Source organism: Ornithorhynchus anatinus, chromosome 14, assembly GCF_004115215.2.
Source record: "Ornithorhynchus anatinus isolate Pmale09 chromosome 14, mOrnAna1.pri.v4, whole genome shotgun sequence".
Classification (NCBI taxonomy): domain Eukaryota; kingdom Metazoa; phylum Chordata; class Mammalia; order Monotremata; family Ornithorhynchidae; genus Ornithorhynchus; species Ornithorhynchus anatinus.
Window position 1 is genome coordinate 2,761,407 of NC_041741.1, and position 16,369 is coordinate 2,777,775.

At 53.5% G+C, this 16,369-nt stretch overlaps 1 protein-coding gene across 2 annotated transcripts in view; it reads left to right on the forward strand.

The window, feature by feature from the left end:
* The first annotated feature begins 792 nt into the window (after window positions 1-792).
* WDHD1 (WD repeat and HMG-box DNA binding protein 1) overlaps window positions 793-16,369 on the forward strand; it is a 34,932-nt gene continuing 19,355 nt past the window's right edge. For both annotated transcript variants that reach the window (XM_029079209.2, XM_029079210.2), the window contains exons 1-15: window positions 793-862; window positions 2,860-2,948; window positions 3,492-3,603; window positions 4,190-4,341; window positions 5,927-6,038; window positions 6,886-6,936; window positions 8,046-8,141; window positions 8,976-9,068; window positions 9,839-9,945; window positions 10,977-11,118; window positions 11,216-11,423; window positions 12,236-12,402; window positions 13,449-13,633; window positions 15,560-15,801; window positions 16,017-16,154. In XM_029079209.2, the coding sequence (XP_028935042.1) occupies window positions 2,872-2,948; window positions 3,492-3,603; window positions 4,190-4,341; window positions 5,927-6,038; window positions 6,886-6,936; window positions 8,046-8,141; window positions 8,976-9,068; window positions 9,839-9,945; window positions 10,977-11,118; window positions 11,216-11,423; window positions 12,236-12,402; window positions 13,449-13,633; window positions 15,560-15,801; window positions 16,017-16,154 (1,882 nt within the window). In that variant the 5' untranslated portion in view covers window positions 793-862; window positions 2,860-2,871. The remainder of the gene's footprint in view (window positions 863-2,859; window positions 2,949-3,491; window positions 3,604-4,189; window positions 4,342-5,926; window positions 6,039-6,885; window positions 6,937-8,045; window positions 8,142-8,975; window positions 9,069-9,838; window positions 9,946-10,976; window positions 11,119-11,215; window positions 11,424-12,235; window positions 12,403-13,448; window positions 13,634-15,559; window positions 15,802-16,016; window positions 16,155-16,369) is intronic.

A 16,369-nucleotide genomic window follows, 5' to 3' on the forward strand; every position in this document is an offset into this window, starting at 1 on the left:
GGGCCGCGCATGCGCCTTGGTGTCAGCGGGGGAGGGGGCGGGTCTGCGCAGGCGCCTTGGTGTGAGGGGAGGGTGAAGCACCTGGAGCAAGAGGGGGCGGGACTACGCAGGCGCTTAGGTGTATGGTGGGGGGGGAGCGGAAGGGATGAGTCCGCGCAGGCGCCTTGTGTGAGGCGCGTGAAGCGCGGCAAAGAGGGCAGGTCCGCCCAGGCGCCTTGCTGTGAGGAGCGTGAAGCGCGGGGAGGGGGCGGGTCCGCCCAGGCGCCTCGGTGTGAGGGGCGTGGAGACCATGGGGGGCGGGTCCGCGCAGGCGCCTTGGAGCGGGGGGCACGGCGAGCGTAGAGGGGGCGAGTCCGCGCAGGCGCCTTAGGGAGAGTGGGCGTGGCCAGTGGTTCGGGGGCGTGTCCGCACAGGCGCTTTAGCGTGAGAGGAGCGGAGCGCGGGGAGGAGGGCAAGTCCGCGCAGGCGCCTTGGAGCGGGGGCACGGCGAGAGAGGAGGGGGCGAGTCCGCGCAGGCGCCCTAAGTCGAGGGGGGCGTGGCCAGTTGATGGGGGCGTGTCCGCGCAGGCGCCTTAGGGAGAGTGGGCGTGGCCAGTGGTTCGGGGGCGTGTCCGCACAGGCGCTTTAGCGTGAGAGGAGCGGAGCGCGGGGAGGAGGGCAAGTCCGCGCAGGCGCCTTGGAGCGGGGGGCACGGCGAGAGAGGAGGGGGCGAGTCCGCGCAGGCGCCCTAAGTCGAGGGGGGCGTGGCCAGTGGATGGGGCGTGGCCGCGCAGGCGCCTTGGGGCGAGGGGGCGCGGAGCGCGGGAAACGGCGAGGGTCCCCGCGCGCGCCGTGGGCTTCCGGTCCGGCTGGGTACCGCCCGGTGAGTGCCGGGAAAGCGCTGCTCACATACACGCTGCGCTCCGAGGCCCCGGGGGTGGGGGGTGGGGGGAGGGGCGCAGGGGGTGCAGCTTCTGCTCATTCACTCCTCCGGTCATTCATTCAGTCACTCCGTCCTAATAATAATAACGTTGCTATTTGTTAAGCGCTTACTATGTGCCGAGCACTGTTCTAAGCGCTGGGGTAGACACGGGGGAATCAGGTGGTCCCACGTGGGGCTCACAGTCTTCATCCCCATTTGACAGAGGAGGGAACTGAGGCACGGAGAAGTGAAGTGACTTGCCCACAGTCACCCAGCTGACAAGTGGCCGAGCCGGGATTCGAACTCATGACCTCTGACTCCAAAGCCCGTGCTCTTTCCACTGAGCCACGCTGCTTCTCTAAGTCCTACTGATTGAGCGCTCCCTCTGGGCAGAGCACTGTGCTGAGCGCCTGGGAGAGCACATTGGGACGGGCAGGGAGGGCGTCTATTAGAGGGCTTCTCCCAAGCGCTCAGCACAGTGCTCTGCACCCAGGACGCGCCCTGTAGATACCCTGGACTGGTGATAATCATGTTGGTATTTGTGAAGCGCTTCCTAGGTGCAGAGCACTGTGCTAAGCGCTGGGGGAGACACGGGAATCAGGTGGTCCCACGTGGGGCTCCCAGGCTTCATCCCCATTTTACGGATGAGGGAACTGAGGCCCAGAGAATAATCACGTTGGTATCTGTTAAGCGCTTACTCTGTGCAGAGCACTGTGCTAAGCGCTGGGGGAGACACAGGGGAATCAGGTGGTCCCACGTGAAGCTCCCGGTCTTCATCCCCATTTTACAGATGAGGGAACTGAGGCCCAGAGAATAATCACATTGGTATTTGTTAAGCGCTTCCTCGGTGCAGAGCACTGAGCTAAACGCTGGGGGAGATCCAGGGTCATCAGTTGGTCTCCCGTGAGGCGCCCAGTCTTCATCCCCATTTTACAGATGAGGGAACTGAGGCCCACGGAATAATCATGTTGGTATTTGTGAAGCGCTTCCTAGGTGCAGAGCACTGTGCTAAGCGCTGGGGGAGACACAGGGGAATCAGATTGTCCCACGTGAGGCTCCCAGTCTTCATCCCCATTTTACAGATGAGGTCACTGCGGCCCAGAGAATAATCATGTTGGTATTTGTTAAGCGCTTCCTAGGTGCAGAGCACTGTGCTAAGCGCTGGGGGAGATCCAGGGTCATCAGGTTGTCCCACGTGAGGCTCCCAGGCTTTATCCCCATTTTGCAGATGAGGGAACTGAGGCCCAGAGAAGTGAAGTGACTTGCCCACAGTCACCCAGCTGACAAGTGGCTGAGCTGGGATTCGAACCCATGACCTCTGGCTCCCAAGCCCGGGGTCTAAATGTCTGTCCTCCTGTTAGCTTCTTATTAGTAATGATAATAATATTCAAGCGCTTAGTACAGTGCTCTGCACACAGGAAGCACCATATAAATACTATGGATTGATTAATGTCTGTCCTGTTAGCTTGTTAATAATAATAGTATTCAAGAGCTTAGTACAGTGCTCGGCACAGAGTAAGTGCTCAATAAATATGATTGAATGAATAATAATAATACCGATGGCATTTGTGAAGCGCTTACCGTGCGCCAAGCACTGCTCTAAGAGTTGGGGTAGATATGAGGTGATCAGGTTGCCCCACGTGGGGCTCAGGGTCTTCATCCCCATTTTACAGATGAGGTAACTGAGGCACGGAGAAGTGAAGTGACTTGCCCGCTGTCACACAGCTGACAAGTGGCAGGGCCGGGATTCGAACCCATGACCTCTGACTCCCAAGCCCGGGCTCCTTTATAATCATTATTATTACTAAAACACGCGGCCCTCCTCCGTCATTTCATCCTCAAGGAAATCGCAGGTCGTGTTCTAGTGGATCTACACATCTCTTATAGATCGCGGGCTCATTTATAACCAACCAACATTGTTATTAATAATATTATTATTATTATAACCCTGTCCTTAGGCCAAGGGAAAGATGCCTGCAACCCAAAAGCCAACGCGATACGGCCACACGGAGGGTCACACGGAAGTCTGCTTTGATGACTCTGGCAGGTAAAATCCTTTTCTGGGATTAAAATCCTTTTAACGGGAGAGAATGATGTTGAAGCAGTGAACTATAATCAGCGTGGCGCAGTGGAAAGAGCATGGGCTTTGGAGTCGGGGCTCATGAGTTCGAATCCCAGCTCCGCCACTAGTCAGCTGTGTGACTGTGGGCAAGTCACTTAACTTCTCTGTGCCTCAGTTCCCTCATCTGTAAAATGGGGATTAAGATTGTGAGCCCCACGTGGGACAACCTGATTCCCCTCTGTTTACCCCAGCGCTTAGAACAGTGCTCTGCACATAGTAAGCGCTTAACAAATACCAACATTATTATTATTATTATTATAATCGTCTTTTCTAGCTTATAGGCCCAAGGGAGGCCCAAGTGAATTTTAAAATGGTTGAGACGGAGAAGTACAGGTCATGAGGGGGTGGACGCTTGCGACGGTGCCCCGGGTGGGTGGTAAATGTTAAACGTGGACTTTCCCGGCCTTTGAGGGAGCAGATATTCGATTAATGTCGTTTAAACGCGTGTCCTTTCCTTTCTCCTTCTAGTTGCATCGTGACTTGTGGCAGTGACGGAGATGTGAGGATTTGGGAGAGTTTGGACGATGACGATCCGAAGTCGATCAACGTGGGAGAAAAGGCTTATTCTTGTGCTCTGAAGGTACTCAGACGTAGCAACTACTTTCTCTTAAACGGTCCGATTCTTTAGGGGCCGGACCCCTTCCTAAATTCTTCTGAATATTACCAAACATTAGGTAATAATAATAATAGTGGTGTTATTATCACCCCAGCGCTGAGAACATTGTTTGGCACCCAGTAAGCGCTTAACAAACACCATCCTTGTTATCATCATTATTATAGAGCAGCAGCGTGGCTCAGTTGAAAGAGCCCGGGCTTTGGAGTCAGAAGTCATGGGTTCGAATCCCGGCTCTGCCACTTGTCGGCTGTGCGACTGTGGGCAAGTCACTAAACTTCTCTGGGCCTCAGTTACCTCATCTGTAAAATGGGGATGAAGACTGTGAGCCCCACGGGGGACGACCCGATTCCCCTGTGTCTACCCCAGCGCTTAGAACAGTGCTCTGCACATAGTAAGCGCTTAACAAATACCAACATTATTCTTATTATTATTATCACCCCAGCGCTGAGAACAGTGCTCGGCACCTAGTGAGCGCTCAACAAATAGCATCATCGTTATCGCCATTATTTATCGAAGTGGATTTCCAACGAATCGTCCTGTGTCTTTTTAGAAAGGGAAACTGGTCACCGCAGTGTCTAACAATACCGTTCAGATTCATACGTTTCCCGAAGGCGTTCCAGATGGCATCTTGACTCGGTTCACAACAAATGCGAATCACGTCGCCTTCAATCGGGATGGAACCAAAATCGCGGCCGGATCTAGGTAACGTGGGCCCGATGGAGGAGGAAGGCCGCGAGAGCCCGCTGTGGGCGGGGAACTTCACTGTTTATTGTCGTGCTGTGCTTTCCCAAGCGCTTAGTACCTTCGTTCATTCCGTCGTATTTATTGAGCGCTTCCCGTGGGCAGAGCACCGTACCGAGCGCTTGGAAAGTACGATTCGGCAACGGATAGAGACAGTCCCGACCCGACGACGGGCTCACGGTCTACAACGGGGGGAGGCAGACGACAAAACAAATAGACGTCGATACCGTCAGAAGAGATAAATGGAATTATCGATATATACACAGCATTAATAAAATAAATGGAATAATATGTACATATACACACAAGTGTTGTGGGGCGGGGGGGTAGAGCAGAGGGAGGAGGAGCAGAGGAAAAGTGCAGTGCTTCGCACGCAGTAAGCGCTTAATAAATGCGATGGAACGAATGAAAAACGCCCTTCTTCGGGGCCACGGTCAACCAGCAGTAACGGCCGAGTGTCTTCTGTGGATCGAAGCGGCGTGGCTCAGTGGAAAGAGCCCGGGCTGGGGAGTCAGGGGTCGTGGGTTCTAATCCCGGCTCCGCCTCTTGCCTGCTGCGTGACTTTGGTCGAGTCACTTCACTTCTCTGTGCCTCAGTGACCTTATCTGTAAAATGGGGATGAAGACTGGGAGTCCCACGCGGGACAACCTAATTGCCTTGTCTCCCCCGCAGTGCTTAGGAGAGTGCTTGGTACGTAGTAAGTGCTTAACAAATACCAACATTATTATTATTTTTATGGCTTAGAGATTGCCACGCAACTGCAGTCGGGGATCCTAACGAACGAGAGAAACAGCACGGCCCTGCGGCTGGAGCCGGGGCTGAGAGTCAGAAGGAGCCGGGTTCTAATCCCGGCTCCGCCGCTGCCCCGTGTGACCACGGGCAAGTCACGTCGCTTCTCCGTGCCTCAGTTCTCTCATCTGGAAAATGGGGGTGAAGACTGGGAGCCCCAGGCGGGACGGGGACCGTGTGCGGCCCGATTAGCTCGTTTCTGCCCAGGGCGTAGTACGGTGCCGGGCACATTGTAGGTGCTTAACAAATACCATTTTTTAAAAAAAGGAGCCCACAGGGAAATCCAAGGGGGTGTTGAGGGCGCTTCAGGTCTTTGGACTGTGAGACAGATAGCCAGGCTGGCTCTTTGAACGAAATGAATTAAATTCAGGTGAATTCGAAGAATCGAATTGAATCGAATGAGTGAATGGTTCGGGCATGAAGTCCCAGACTGACACTGACCTTCCAGCTCCGCTGACATCCCAACTGTGGGTACCGCAAGAGCCCGGAAGCCAGAGGATAAGAAGAAGAAGGATGACGATGGTATCCGTTAAGCGCTTACTCTGTGCCGGGCACCGTACTAAGCGCTGGGGTAGATTCAAGGTAATCGGGTCGGACGCAGTCCCTGGCTTACATCGCGCTCACAGTCTTAATCCCCATTTTACAGAGGAGGTAACTGAGGCACAGAGAAGTAAAGGATCGGAAAGGACCCCGGCCGTCCCTTGACCCCCCCCCCCCTCCCATTTTGAGCGTCCCTCTCTGTCTTTTCTGGTCTCAGTGACTTCCTGGTCAAAATCGTGGAGGTGGTGGACAGCAGCCAACAGAAAACACTCCGAGGACACGACGCCCCCGTCTTAAGCGTCGCCTTCGATCCCCAGGACGTCTTTCTGGTAATCGGTGACCTTCCGCTTCATCTCCCCGCGAAGGAGAAGCAGCGTGGCCTAGAGGCTGGAGCGTGGGCCGGTTGTTGGGCAGGGATTGTCTCTATCTGTTGCCGAATTGTACATTCCAAGAGCTTAGTACAGTGCCGTGCCACAGACAGTGGCAGAGCCGGGATTAGAACCCAGTTCCTTCTGACTCATTCATTCACTCGTATTTATTGAGCGCTTACTGTGTGCAAAACACAGTACGAGCACAAGCAGACACATTCCTGCCCACAGCGAGCTCGCAGAAGGGGAGGCAGACGTTAATCTGTATATACAGAGACGCGTAAATAAATGGCGACAGATCTATACGTACGTGCTGTGGGGATGGGAGGGAGGGTGGATGAAGGAGCAAGGAAGAGCGGGGCAGAAGGGAGTGGGAGGAGAGGAGGGCGCAGTCAGGGAAGGCTTCTGGGAGGAGGTGTCCCTTCAATAAGGCTTTGAAGTGGGAGAGAGCAATTATCTGTCCTATCTGGGGAGGGGGGGGGGCGTTCCAGGCCAGAGGTCGGTGAAATCCTCTGAGCGTTTCAGAGATTCGTCTCCTGAGGAGAGATCGAACGATGCACCAATTTCCCCTGTGGACCCGACTCTTTTTCTTTTAACTACAACCGCTGTAAACAATGGGAATCGGCCAGTTGCGGCTCTCGGATAGACTCTCACCGGCGACGTTTTTAATAGTCTTCTGCTCTGAGCGGCCCGTTTCAAAACGGCGCTTGGCGTCGGTTGACTCCGTGAGAGACATTTGGGATTGGACTTGGGTTTAACCGTCGCCGCAGTGATTTTCGCTCAGAAATGTTTTCGTTGACCAACTTAGGCGTCGGCAAGCTGCGATGGGACCGTTCGAGTCTGGAACATTTCAGATCAGGTAAGTAGGTGTCTGGACGGGGCGGTGGGAGGGGGAAGGGGATGTGTGGGGACTTTTCTCAGCAGCCTCCTTGCCCGTCATCCCCCCAGATTCCTCCTCCTTAATCCCTGCCCAAACATTTCTGCCACTGAACCTCATTCTCTCCCGCCGTCTCTCTCATTTGGAGCCTGGATCTGGCGCTCGGACGATCGGTGGTATTTACTGAGCGCCTGCTCTGCGCAGAGCCCTGCACTGAGTCCTCGGGAGAGCGCCAGCAGAATCGGCCTATGTGATCCCTGCCCTCCAGGAATTCATAATCTAGTTTAAGAGAAAGACGCTCAAGTAATTTACAGCTCGCGGGGGAAATTATCCTTCCAAAGGCCGGCGTCAATATTTGCCAAGGCTGAAGACTCACGTAATAAAATCCAACAGCTGTATTTATTCTGATTAAAGAAATGGCAGTTGGTCCTGACCCTCAGTTGTGGCATTCAAAAAGTAAACGAGTCAGGAAGATGTCGTCTAGGTATTTAATGTGTGTTTTGTTCGATAGAAGTGATGATGTTGTCTCCGGATGGGGGGTCGGAGATCTCTGAGCACTGAACCCCTCAATAAGCCGCTCTGCTCACTGGTGATGCCTTCCTCGGGACGGGCGTAGAAAACACTGGCGTATCCCCCTTATTTTCCCGTGGTCCTGCCGGGAGCCGAAGATGAAATGGGCTTTCTGGCCAGCCAGTCGTCTTCCGCCACGGTGATTCCCGTGTTTTGTCGGATCCGGTTCGAAACAAATTATGGTTAGTCTGCTTTATCCAGAAGCACCCCCCATTTTTGTAGCTGTTTTCAGGCACGACGATCTCCGGTGTACCCCGTGTGCTAGGATATTTACTAGAATTTTAGGACAAAATCAGATTTTTAAAAAAAATCCAGTTGCCGCTTTGCTCTGACGTTACGCCACCTCAGGGCTGCTTTTTTTTTTTTTTTTTGCCGTTTAAAGAACGTGCCTGTAAGTGGAAAACGGATGGACGGGGGCTGGATCCTCAGGCTTGATCCTTGCCCCGCTTTCTTCTCGTAGGCCAGCAATAAGATTTCCAAGCAGGAGACAAAATGATTTGTGATTTATTTCCTTTCGCCAGATATGTTCCGCGAGTTGGCCTCTGCTACAGAAATGTAACGACGTGATAAATGCCAAATCCATCTGCAGACTTGCGTGGCAGCCCAAACACGGGAAAGTAAGGGGACTCTTTTCTCTGCAATCAATCAGTCAGTGGTGTCGAGCGCTTGCTGCGCGCGGAGCATTGTACTAAACGCTTGGGAGAGTACAGTATAATGGAGTCCTTCGCTCCAGTCATCAGAGTGGTAGACATTCTTAATAATAATAATGTTGGTATTTATTAAGCGCTTACTATGTGCAGAGCACTGTTTTAAGCGCTGGGGTAGATACAGGGTCATCAGGTTGTCCCACGTGGGGCTCACAGTTAATCCCCATTTTACAGATGAGGTCACTGAGGCACAGAGAAGCGAAGTGACTTGCCCACGGTCACACAGCTGACAAGTGGCAGAGCCGGGATTCTTGTCGGAGCGCGATTTGTACTGGGAATCCTAAAATCAGGGAGTTGATAAGGATAAGACTTTGGATGAATTTTTCCCTTTCCTTTGACGCCCACAACTTAAAATGCTGCTTAACTGTGGCCGAGCGGGGATGGCACGTAATAGATTTTTAAGCCCCGAATCCGGAAAAGAAAGGAAATTAAACAAGGAATTAACGCTTCTGTTTGCCCAAAAGAGCTTCAATATGTACATATCTTTGCTAAAGAGAAAGTAAATTTTGGTTCCTAAATTATTTTTCCATCCTGGGATAATTTGTCATTTTCCATCCTGGAGTAATTTATCTTTTCATGGGAAGACGGTCTGTTCACAGACATAAATTAACTTCTGTTTTCCTAGTTGGGTTTTTTTCACCCTCCCCTCGGGTATTAAAATGAAAGAAGTCCGTGAAAACGACCGCTCTTTATATCCTCACACCGGACTTACCTAAGTCGACCTGAATCTTTTTGTCTCGATAGTTTCTGGCGGTTCCTGTGGAGAAGACCGTGAAGCTGTACAGAAGAGAAACTTGGAATAATCCATTTGATCTTTCCGACGACTTCATCTCTCAGGTAGGCGTTCCGGAGTCTGGAGAATGCTCAGTGCCCTTTAGAAACGTAGCTGCCCAAGAGGGGTTTGTAGACCCCTCGAGACCGTAAGCTCACCGTGGGCAGGGAACGCGTCTACCCATCCCCTTGTACTCTTCCAAGCGCTTAGAACAGTGCTCTGCACTCAGGAAGCGCTCAGTAAATGCCATCGACGACGATCTAGCTGTACACCAGTGTCTTGCCCCCAGATTTACCGTCTGGCCAGAGAGCGTGGCTACCAACTCTGTTGTTTTGTACTCTCCCAAGCGCTCAGTACAATGCTCTGCACACAGGAATTGCTCAAAAAAAAAATCCACTGATTGCCCGATTGAAACCGGAGGTTGGAAAAACCAAATCCCCATTAAGAGGACATGCACAGTGAGCATACAGTCTTCCTGCCATCGATGCTTATGGCAGTAAGGTCTGGTGGAAGGGGAAATTCACCTACACACAAGCACACGTGTGCGTGGACGTGCACACGCCTAGGCAACCGATCAAGAAAGTGAAGTTCTTCAGGTCTGTTTTCCCGATTCCAATAACCCTACCCTCTCTGGCCGGTGTTAATCACGGCTGCCCGTGATTACTTAATATCGACGACGCCCTCGAACCCAATTCCGTACTCCATCCCCCTGGCCTTTCCGTCTTCCCGTGGACCGTTCTAGAGGGTCGCCGGGGCCTGGGATGTTGGGGGGAAATGACCGTTCATTCTAAACTCATCTAAAACTCTTGGCTTTCGCGATGCCTCCTCTTTGCAGACGCTGAATGTGGTCACCTGGTCTCCCTGCGGCAGGTTTATAGCAGCAGGAAGCGTTAACGGTGGTCTCGTCATTTGGGACGTGGAGACCCGGGCCTGCGTGGAGAGGTAGCGTTGAATGTCCACCTCTGTCCTCCCCGTTTGTCCGCCTCTGTCGTAGAGATTTTGAAAGGTTCGGTCGACTTTCTCTTGGCAAGATAAAAATAATAATAACTGGGGTATTTGTCAAGCGCTTACTATGTGCCAGGCACTGTACTAAGCACTGGGGTGAGAAGCAACACGGCTTAGTGGTTAGGGCCCGGGAGTCAGAAAGCCATGGATTCTAATCCCGGCTCCGCCACGTTTCTGCTGGGTGACCTTCTCTGGGCCTCAGTTCCCTCATCCGTAAAATGGGGTTTGAGACCGAGAGCCCCCTGTGGGACGGGGAGCTGTGTCCAACCCGATTTGCTTCTATCCACCCCAGCGCTTAGTACAGTGCTTGGCACATAGCGCTTGACAATTACCGCAGTTATTATTACTATTATTAGAGAAGCAGAGTGGCTCAGTGGAAAGAGCCTGGGCTTGGGAGTCAGAGGTCATGGGTTCGAATTCCGCTCTGCCACGTGTCAGCTGTGTGACTGTGGGCAACTCACTTCACTTCTCTGTGCCTCAGTTCCCTCATCTGTAAAATGGGGATTTACTGTGAGCCTCACGTGGGACAACCTGCTTACCCTGTATCTACCCCAGCGCTTAGAACGGTGCTCTGCACATAGTAAGCGCTTAACAAATCCCAACATTATCATTATTATTATTACTATCAGAAGCAGATCGAACTGGACACAGTCCCTGCCCCGTGTGGGGCTCACGGTCTCAATCGCCGTGTGAGTTGGGCAGGGATTGTCCCTATCTGGTGCCGAATTGTCCTCTCCCAAGCGCTTAGTACAGTGCCCTGCACTCAGTAAGCACTCAATAAATACGATGGAGTGAACGAACGAATTTCAAAGATGAGGCACCTGAGGCGACAGAGGAAGTGAAGTGACTTACCCAAGGTCACCCCGCAGACAGGTGGCGGAGCCAGGATCAGAGCCCGTCCACTACATCTTGCTTTTTGGCTTTCTGTGTCTTAATTTAAGAGTCCCCTTCTGTCCTTCCGTTATCAGGATAAGACACGAGAAGGGCTATACAATCAGCGGCCTGGCCTGGCACCCTAGCCGGGGCCAGATAGCTTACACCGATGCCGAGGGGAACCTGGGACTGTTGGAGGACGTCGGCGAGACCGAGAGAAAGAAATCGAGCGTTAAGGTGAGGAGACGTTCACCTTCAAGGGACGACCGAACGGACGCGGGCCTGCCCACCGCCCCGAGGCCCGGATTCGATTTCGGCGTCTCTTGTTTCTCAGGCCCCCGGTGCAGCGGAAAAGGATTACAGCGATCTCTTCGACGGGGACGGCGACGGGGACGATTTCCCCAGCGAAGACCCAGCGGGGTCCCGGTCCACCCCCAAAAGGGGGATGGACGACGACGAAGAAGACGACACGGACCTGACGCCGGCTCCAAGTCACCTCCGGCATCGGAGTACCTTTCTGGAGGACGATGAAAACTCGGCCGGTACGCGTCGACGCGGACGCTCCCGACGTCTCAGCATGAGCGGCTTTAGTTTGGTTCCTAGCCGTACTCGCTAAGCGCCTGCTATGCGCCAGCCACTGTTCTGAGCGCCAGGGCCCATACCAGGCAGTCAGGTTAGGCGCAGTCCCCGTCCCTCGGGCTCACGGGCTGAGGAGGAGGGAGAACGGGGATCGAATCCCCATTTGACAGTTGAGAAAAGCGAGGCCCGGAGAAGAGGGAACGATCCGTCCGAGGTCAGAGAGCTGCCAGGCGGCGGAGCCGGGATTAGAACCCGGGTCCCGTTTTGGAATGGGTTCATCGTTACAGCCGTTAGGACACCGACAAACTGAGTGTGGAGCCTAAAACCGTTGATTTGAATCCATAAGACGACCCTCAACTGTAGACTATACTATTTAAAAGGGCGTAGGAGCAAGAGTGTTGGAAAGAACTGATTTTAACGGAGAGTGATAATAATAATTATGGTATTAAGCGCTTACTATGTGCCAAGCACTGTTCTGAGGGCTGGAGTAGGTAATAGGTAATGAGGTTGTCCCACGTGGGGCTCACAGTCTTACTCCCCATTTTACAGATGAGGGAACTGAGGCTTTAATCGGCGAGTACTCGGGCTTTGTTGACTAGAGGTGGGGTGAGGAGCGAGGGAGAAAGAAGCCCGTTCTGTCCACATCTCTTTATCCGTTCGATCCCGGAGATACCCACCTCTTAACGTTGGTTCAGCGGTATTTATTGAGCGCCTACCGTGGGCAACCGCTTCCCTTCCCATTGCAAGTCTCTAATTTGATGGCTTTCCGCTCCAGACGGTCTTTTGCCGAGCACCGGTTTCCATCCCGACCGGGAGGGAGAGGACGGCGACCGGGCAGGGGATCCGCGACGCCGGCCATCCTACGACGGACCGCTGCCGACCCCCCGGCAAAAGCCATTCCAGTCCGGCTCAACTCCCTCCCACCTCACTCACCGCTTCATGGTAAGCCAGCTTCCGCTCATAATAATAACGATATCTGTTAAGCGCTTCCCGTGTGCCGGGCACTGTACTAAGCAGCGGGGTGGGTATAAGAGAATCGGGTTGGACGCGGTCCCCGTCCCACGTGGGGCTCACAGCCTCCATCCCCATTTTCCAGACGGGGTCACTGAGGCCCGGAGAAGTGACTGGCCCGAGGTCCCACAGCCGCCGGGCGGCGGAGCCGGGATTAGAACCCGTGACCTTCTGACTCCCAAGCCTGGGCTCTACCCACGTCGCCAGGCTGCGTGAAGGATTCATCACCGTGTTACTGGTTTTAATTGAGCGATAATCGTCTCACCATCAGGATGAGGAGATGTGAAGGTCGTTTCCACTGGCTTTGAAGGGAATGTCTTTAAAAAAGGAGATAGAGCCTAGCTCCGAGGCGCTTCGATACGTATTTCGTGCTTCGTGGAGAAGCAGCGTGGCTCAGTGGCAAGAGGCCGGGCTTGGAAGTCAGGCCGCGGGTTCTAGTCCCGCCTCCGCCACTTGTCAGCTGTGGGACTCTGGGCAAGTCACTTCACGTCTCTGGGCCTCTGTGGGCAGAGAGGACTCAGGAAGAGTTTATGCTAGATTTATTAGAGAAGCAGCATGGTGTAGTGGAGAGAGCCCGGGCCCCGCAGTCAGAAAGTCATGGGTTCTAATCCTGTCTCCACCACTCGTCTGCCGTGTGACCTTGGGCAAGTGATTTAACCACTCCGTGCCTCGGTTCTCTCCTCTGTAAAATGGGAATTAAGAAAGTACTAAGCGCCGGAGAGGGGGCGGTAGAACCGAGTCGGAAGACACGTTCCCGGCAAGCGTGCAGCTTTTCGCACCTTTAGATGTTGAAGCATCTCGGGTCGTTTCCGGGAAGTCGAAACCCACCCAAGGCTCGACTCCTAAAATTTGGGTTCGTCCCGCATTTCCATTTGCACCCCTGTTTTTCGGCCACCTGACCGAGGGCAGCTCGGTCTCCGTTTGACCGGCTTCAGTAAGGGATTCTCCGTGACTTCAATTTTATTTTTTCTGGTCAGGTGTGGAATTCCATCGGGATCATCCGCTGCTATAACGACGAGCAGGATAATGCCATAGATGTGGAATTTCATGACGCTTCCATCCACCACGCAACCCATTTGTCCAACGGTCTTAACCACACCCTCGCCGCTCTTTCCCACGAGGCCATTTTGTTGGCGTGTGAGAGCACGGAGGAACTCGCGAGGTAAATCCGAGGCTCCGTGATCACCCCTTTCACCTCCCCCCCCCCGTCATTTCCTGCAATTCCGCTTGGCGCTCCTGGGCTCCCCTCTTTCTGGTTCACTGCGTGACCCTTGGCTCAGTCATTCCTTCATTCGGTCGTATTTATTGAGCGCTTACAGTGCGCAGAGCACTGTACTAAGCGCTTAGAAAGTACAGTTCAGCAGCAAATAGAGACAATCCCTGCCCACAACGGGCTCCCAATCTAGAAGGGGGGGAGACGGGCATCAAATCAAGTAAACAGGCATCAGTAGCCTCGATGTAAGTAGAATTATAGATATATACGCCTCATTAGTATAAATAAGTGGAATTATAAATAGGTACACAAGTCCTTGCTAATGATAATAATAAGACCGGTGGTATCTGTTAAGTGCCTACTACGGGCCGGACACTGTAGTCGGCGCTGGGGCGGATACGAGCAGATCCGACCGGACGCCCGTGGGGCTCCCGGTCTTCCTCTGCAGTTTACAGATGAGGGAACCGAGGCCCAGAGAAGTGAAGTGACTGGATCAAGGTCCTACGGCGGCCACGCGGCGGAGACGGGATGGGAACGCGGGTCCTCCCGACTCCCAGGCCCGGGATCTAACCACTGGGCCGCGCTGCTCTTTCGCTCCGCCCCGCAGAGAGGCCGCTTCTCATCGCGGGGCCTCCGCCGATGACCTCTTCTGGGGCCTTGCCCGCCCAACAACCCTCTCGCCACCTTCCCTCGGCGAGGCGGGGACGGGTCAGAAGTCGCCGGGTCGAGAGCTGGAGGTGGCTGGATGGTATTGTGGTGATATAATGGTATTTATTAACTGCTAAATTCTGTACAGAGCGCTGTACTAAGTGCTTGGGAAAGAACGGAGTCGGTAGACGCGAAGCTTTCCGTGTAATAAGATGGCCTCGAATAATAACGATGAAGGCATTTGTGAAGCGCTTACTATGTGCCAAACGCTGTTCTAAGCGCTGGGGTAGATGCCAGGTCATCAGGTTGTCCCACGGGGGGCTCACGGTCATCCCCATTTTACAGATGAGGGAACGGAGGCGCAGAGAAGTGAAATGACTGGCCCAAAGTCCCAGCTGGCGAGTGGCGGAGCTGGGATTAGAACCCACGACCTCTGACTCCCAAGCCCGGGCTCTTTCCACTGAGCCGCACTGCTTCTCTACGTGCATATCCATTATTTATATTAATTTCCGTCTCCCCCTTGCCCCCCAGACTGTAAGATGTTTGCGGGCTGGGGTTGTGTCTGCCAACTCTGTTACACGCTAATCTTCTAGGTGCTTAGCAAAGAGCTCTGCACACAGCAAGCGCTCAATAAATACCATTGATTGGGGAGAAGGCTTGTAAGGTTGTCCTTTAGCTTAGCCCTTAGAATCTCTGACACTGGGGTGTTCTTCATGTGGACCCCAATATTTATGACGACTACTCACCGCTACGAGAGTGGGCAATCAGCTTGGACTACCTAGAAGAGGAGCAGCGTGGCCTAGTGGGCCTGGACTCAGAAGAAACCTGGGTTCCAATCTCGCCTCCACCGCCTCTGTGACTCGGGGCAAGTCACCTCACTTCTCTGGGCCTCAGTTCCCTCATCCGTGAAATGGGGTCGACGACCGTGAGCCCCACGTGGGACAGGGACCGCGTCCCACCTATTTTGCTTGCATCTACCCCAGCGCACGGCACGTAGTAAGCACTTAAATGCCGCAATTATTATTATTAGCAAGAGAGACAATAATAATATCTATTCCTGCTATTCGCCTCTATCAGTGTAGGCTAATGACTTGTCCTACGCATCTCTACCAGAAGAAAACCATCTCTGAAACGCGGTCCGATAGACCTTCTGCTCCAACTGATATCTAAAATGTCAGATGTAAGCGTTTTTTCTTGTCTTTTTCTTTTGTTGGGTGTTTATTTTAGTAAGCTTCACTGCCTGCATTTTAGTTCCTGGGATTCAAGCAAAGAATGGACAGTAGACATGCCGAAGGGCGAGGATATTCAGGCCGTCTGTCTGGGTCAGGGCTGGGCCGCGTCTGCCACGAGCACCTCCCTCGTTCGAATTTTCACCGTCGGAGGCATCCAGAAAGAGATCTTCAGCCTTCCCGGCCCCGTGGTGTCAATGGCGGGACACGGAGAGCAGCTCTTGATCGTCTATCACAGAGGTAGCCTTCCCGCGAAGCTCCGGGGGGAGGTACGTGAGCACGGTTCGAAGCGGGTTCCCAGAAGGCACGGAACTGTTTGAGCGTGCGTGGCCATCTTTGATTCGGTCGTATTTATTGAGCGCTTACTGTGTGCAGAGCGCCGTACTAAGCGCTTGGGAAGGGGTGAGGGCTATTATTATTTTCCCAGCAGCCAAGCCACCCTCTTTCCTTCCTAGGAACTGGTTTTGATGGGGATCAGTGCCTGGAAGTCCAACTCCTGGAACTGGGAAGCAAGAAAAAGCAGATTTTGCACGGAGAGCCTCTTCCCCTTTCGAGGAAATCCTATCTGACGTGGATTGGCTTTTCGGCAGAAGGCAAGAGAGACTTTCTTGGATGATGATGGTGTCTGTTAAGCGCTTATTGGGCGTCCAGAACCGGTCTAAGTGCAGGAGAAGGCCTGAGCTCATCAGGTCGGACTCAGTCCCTGCCCCACATGGGCTCACAGCGTTGATCCCCATTTGACAGACGGGGTAACTGAGGCCCAGAGAAGTGACCTGCCCCAGGTCCCACAGCAGACAGGTGGCAGAGC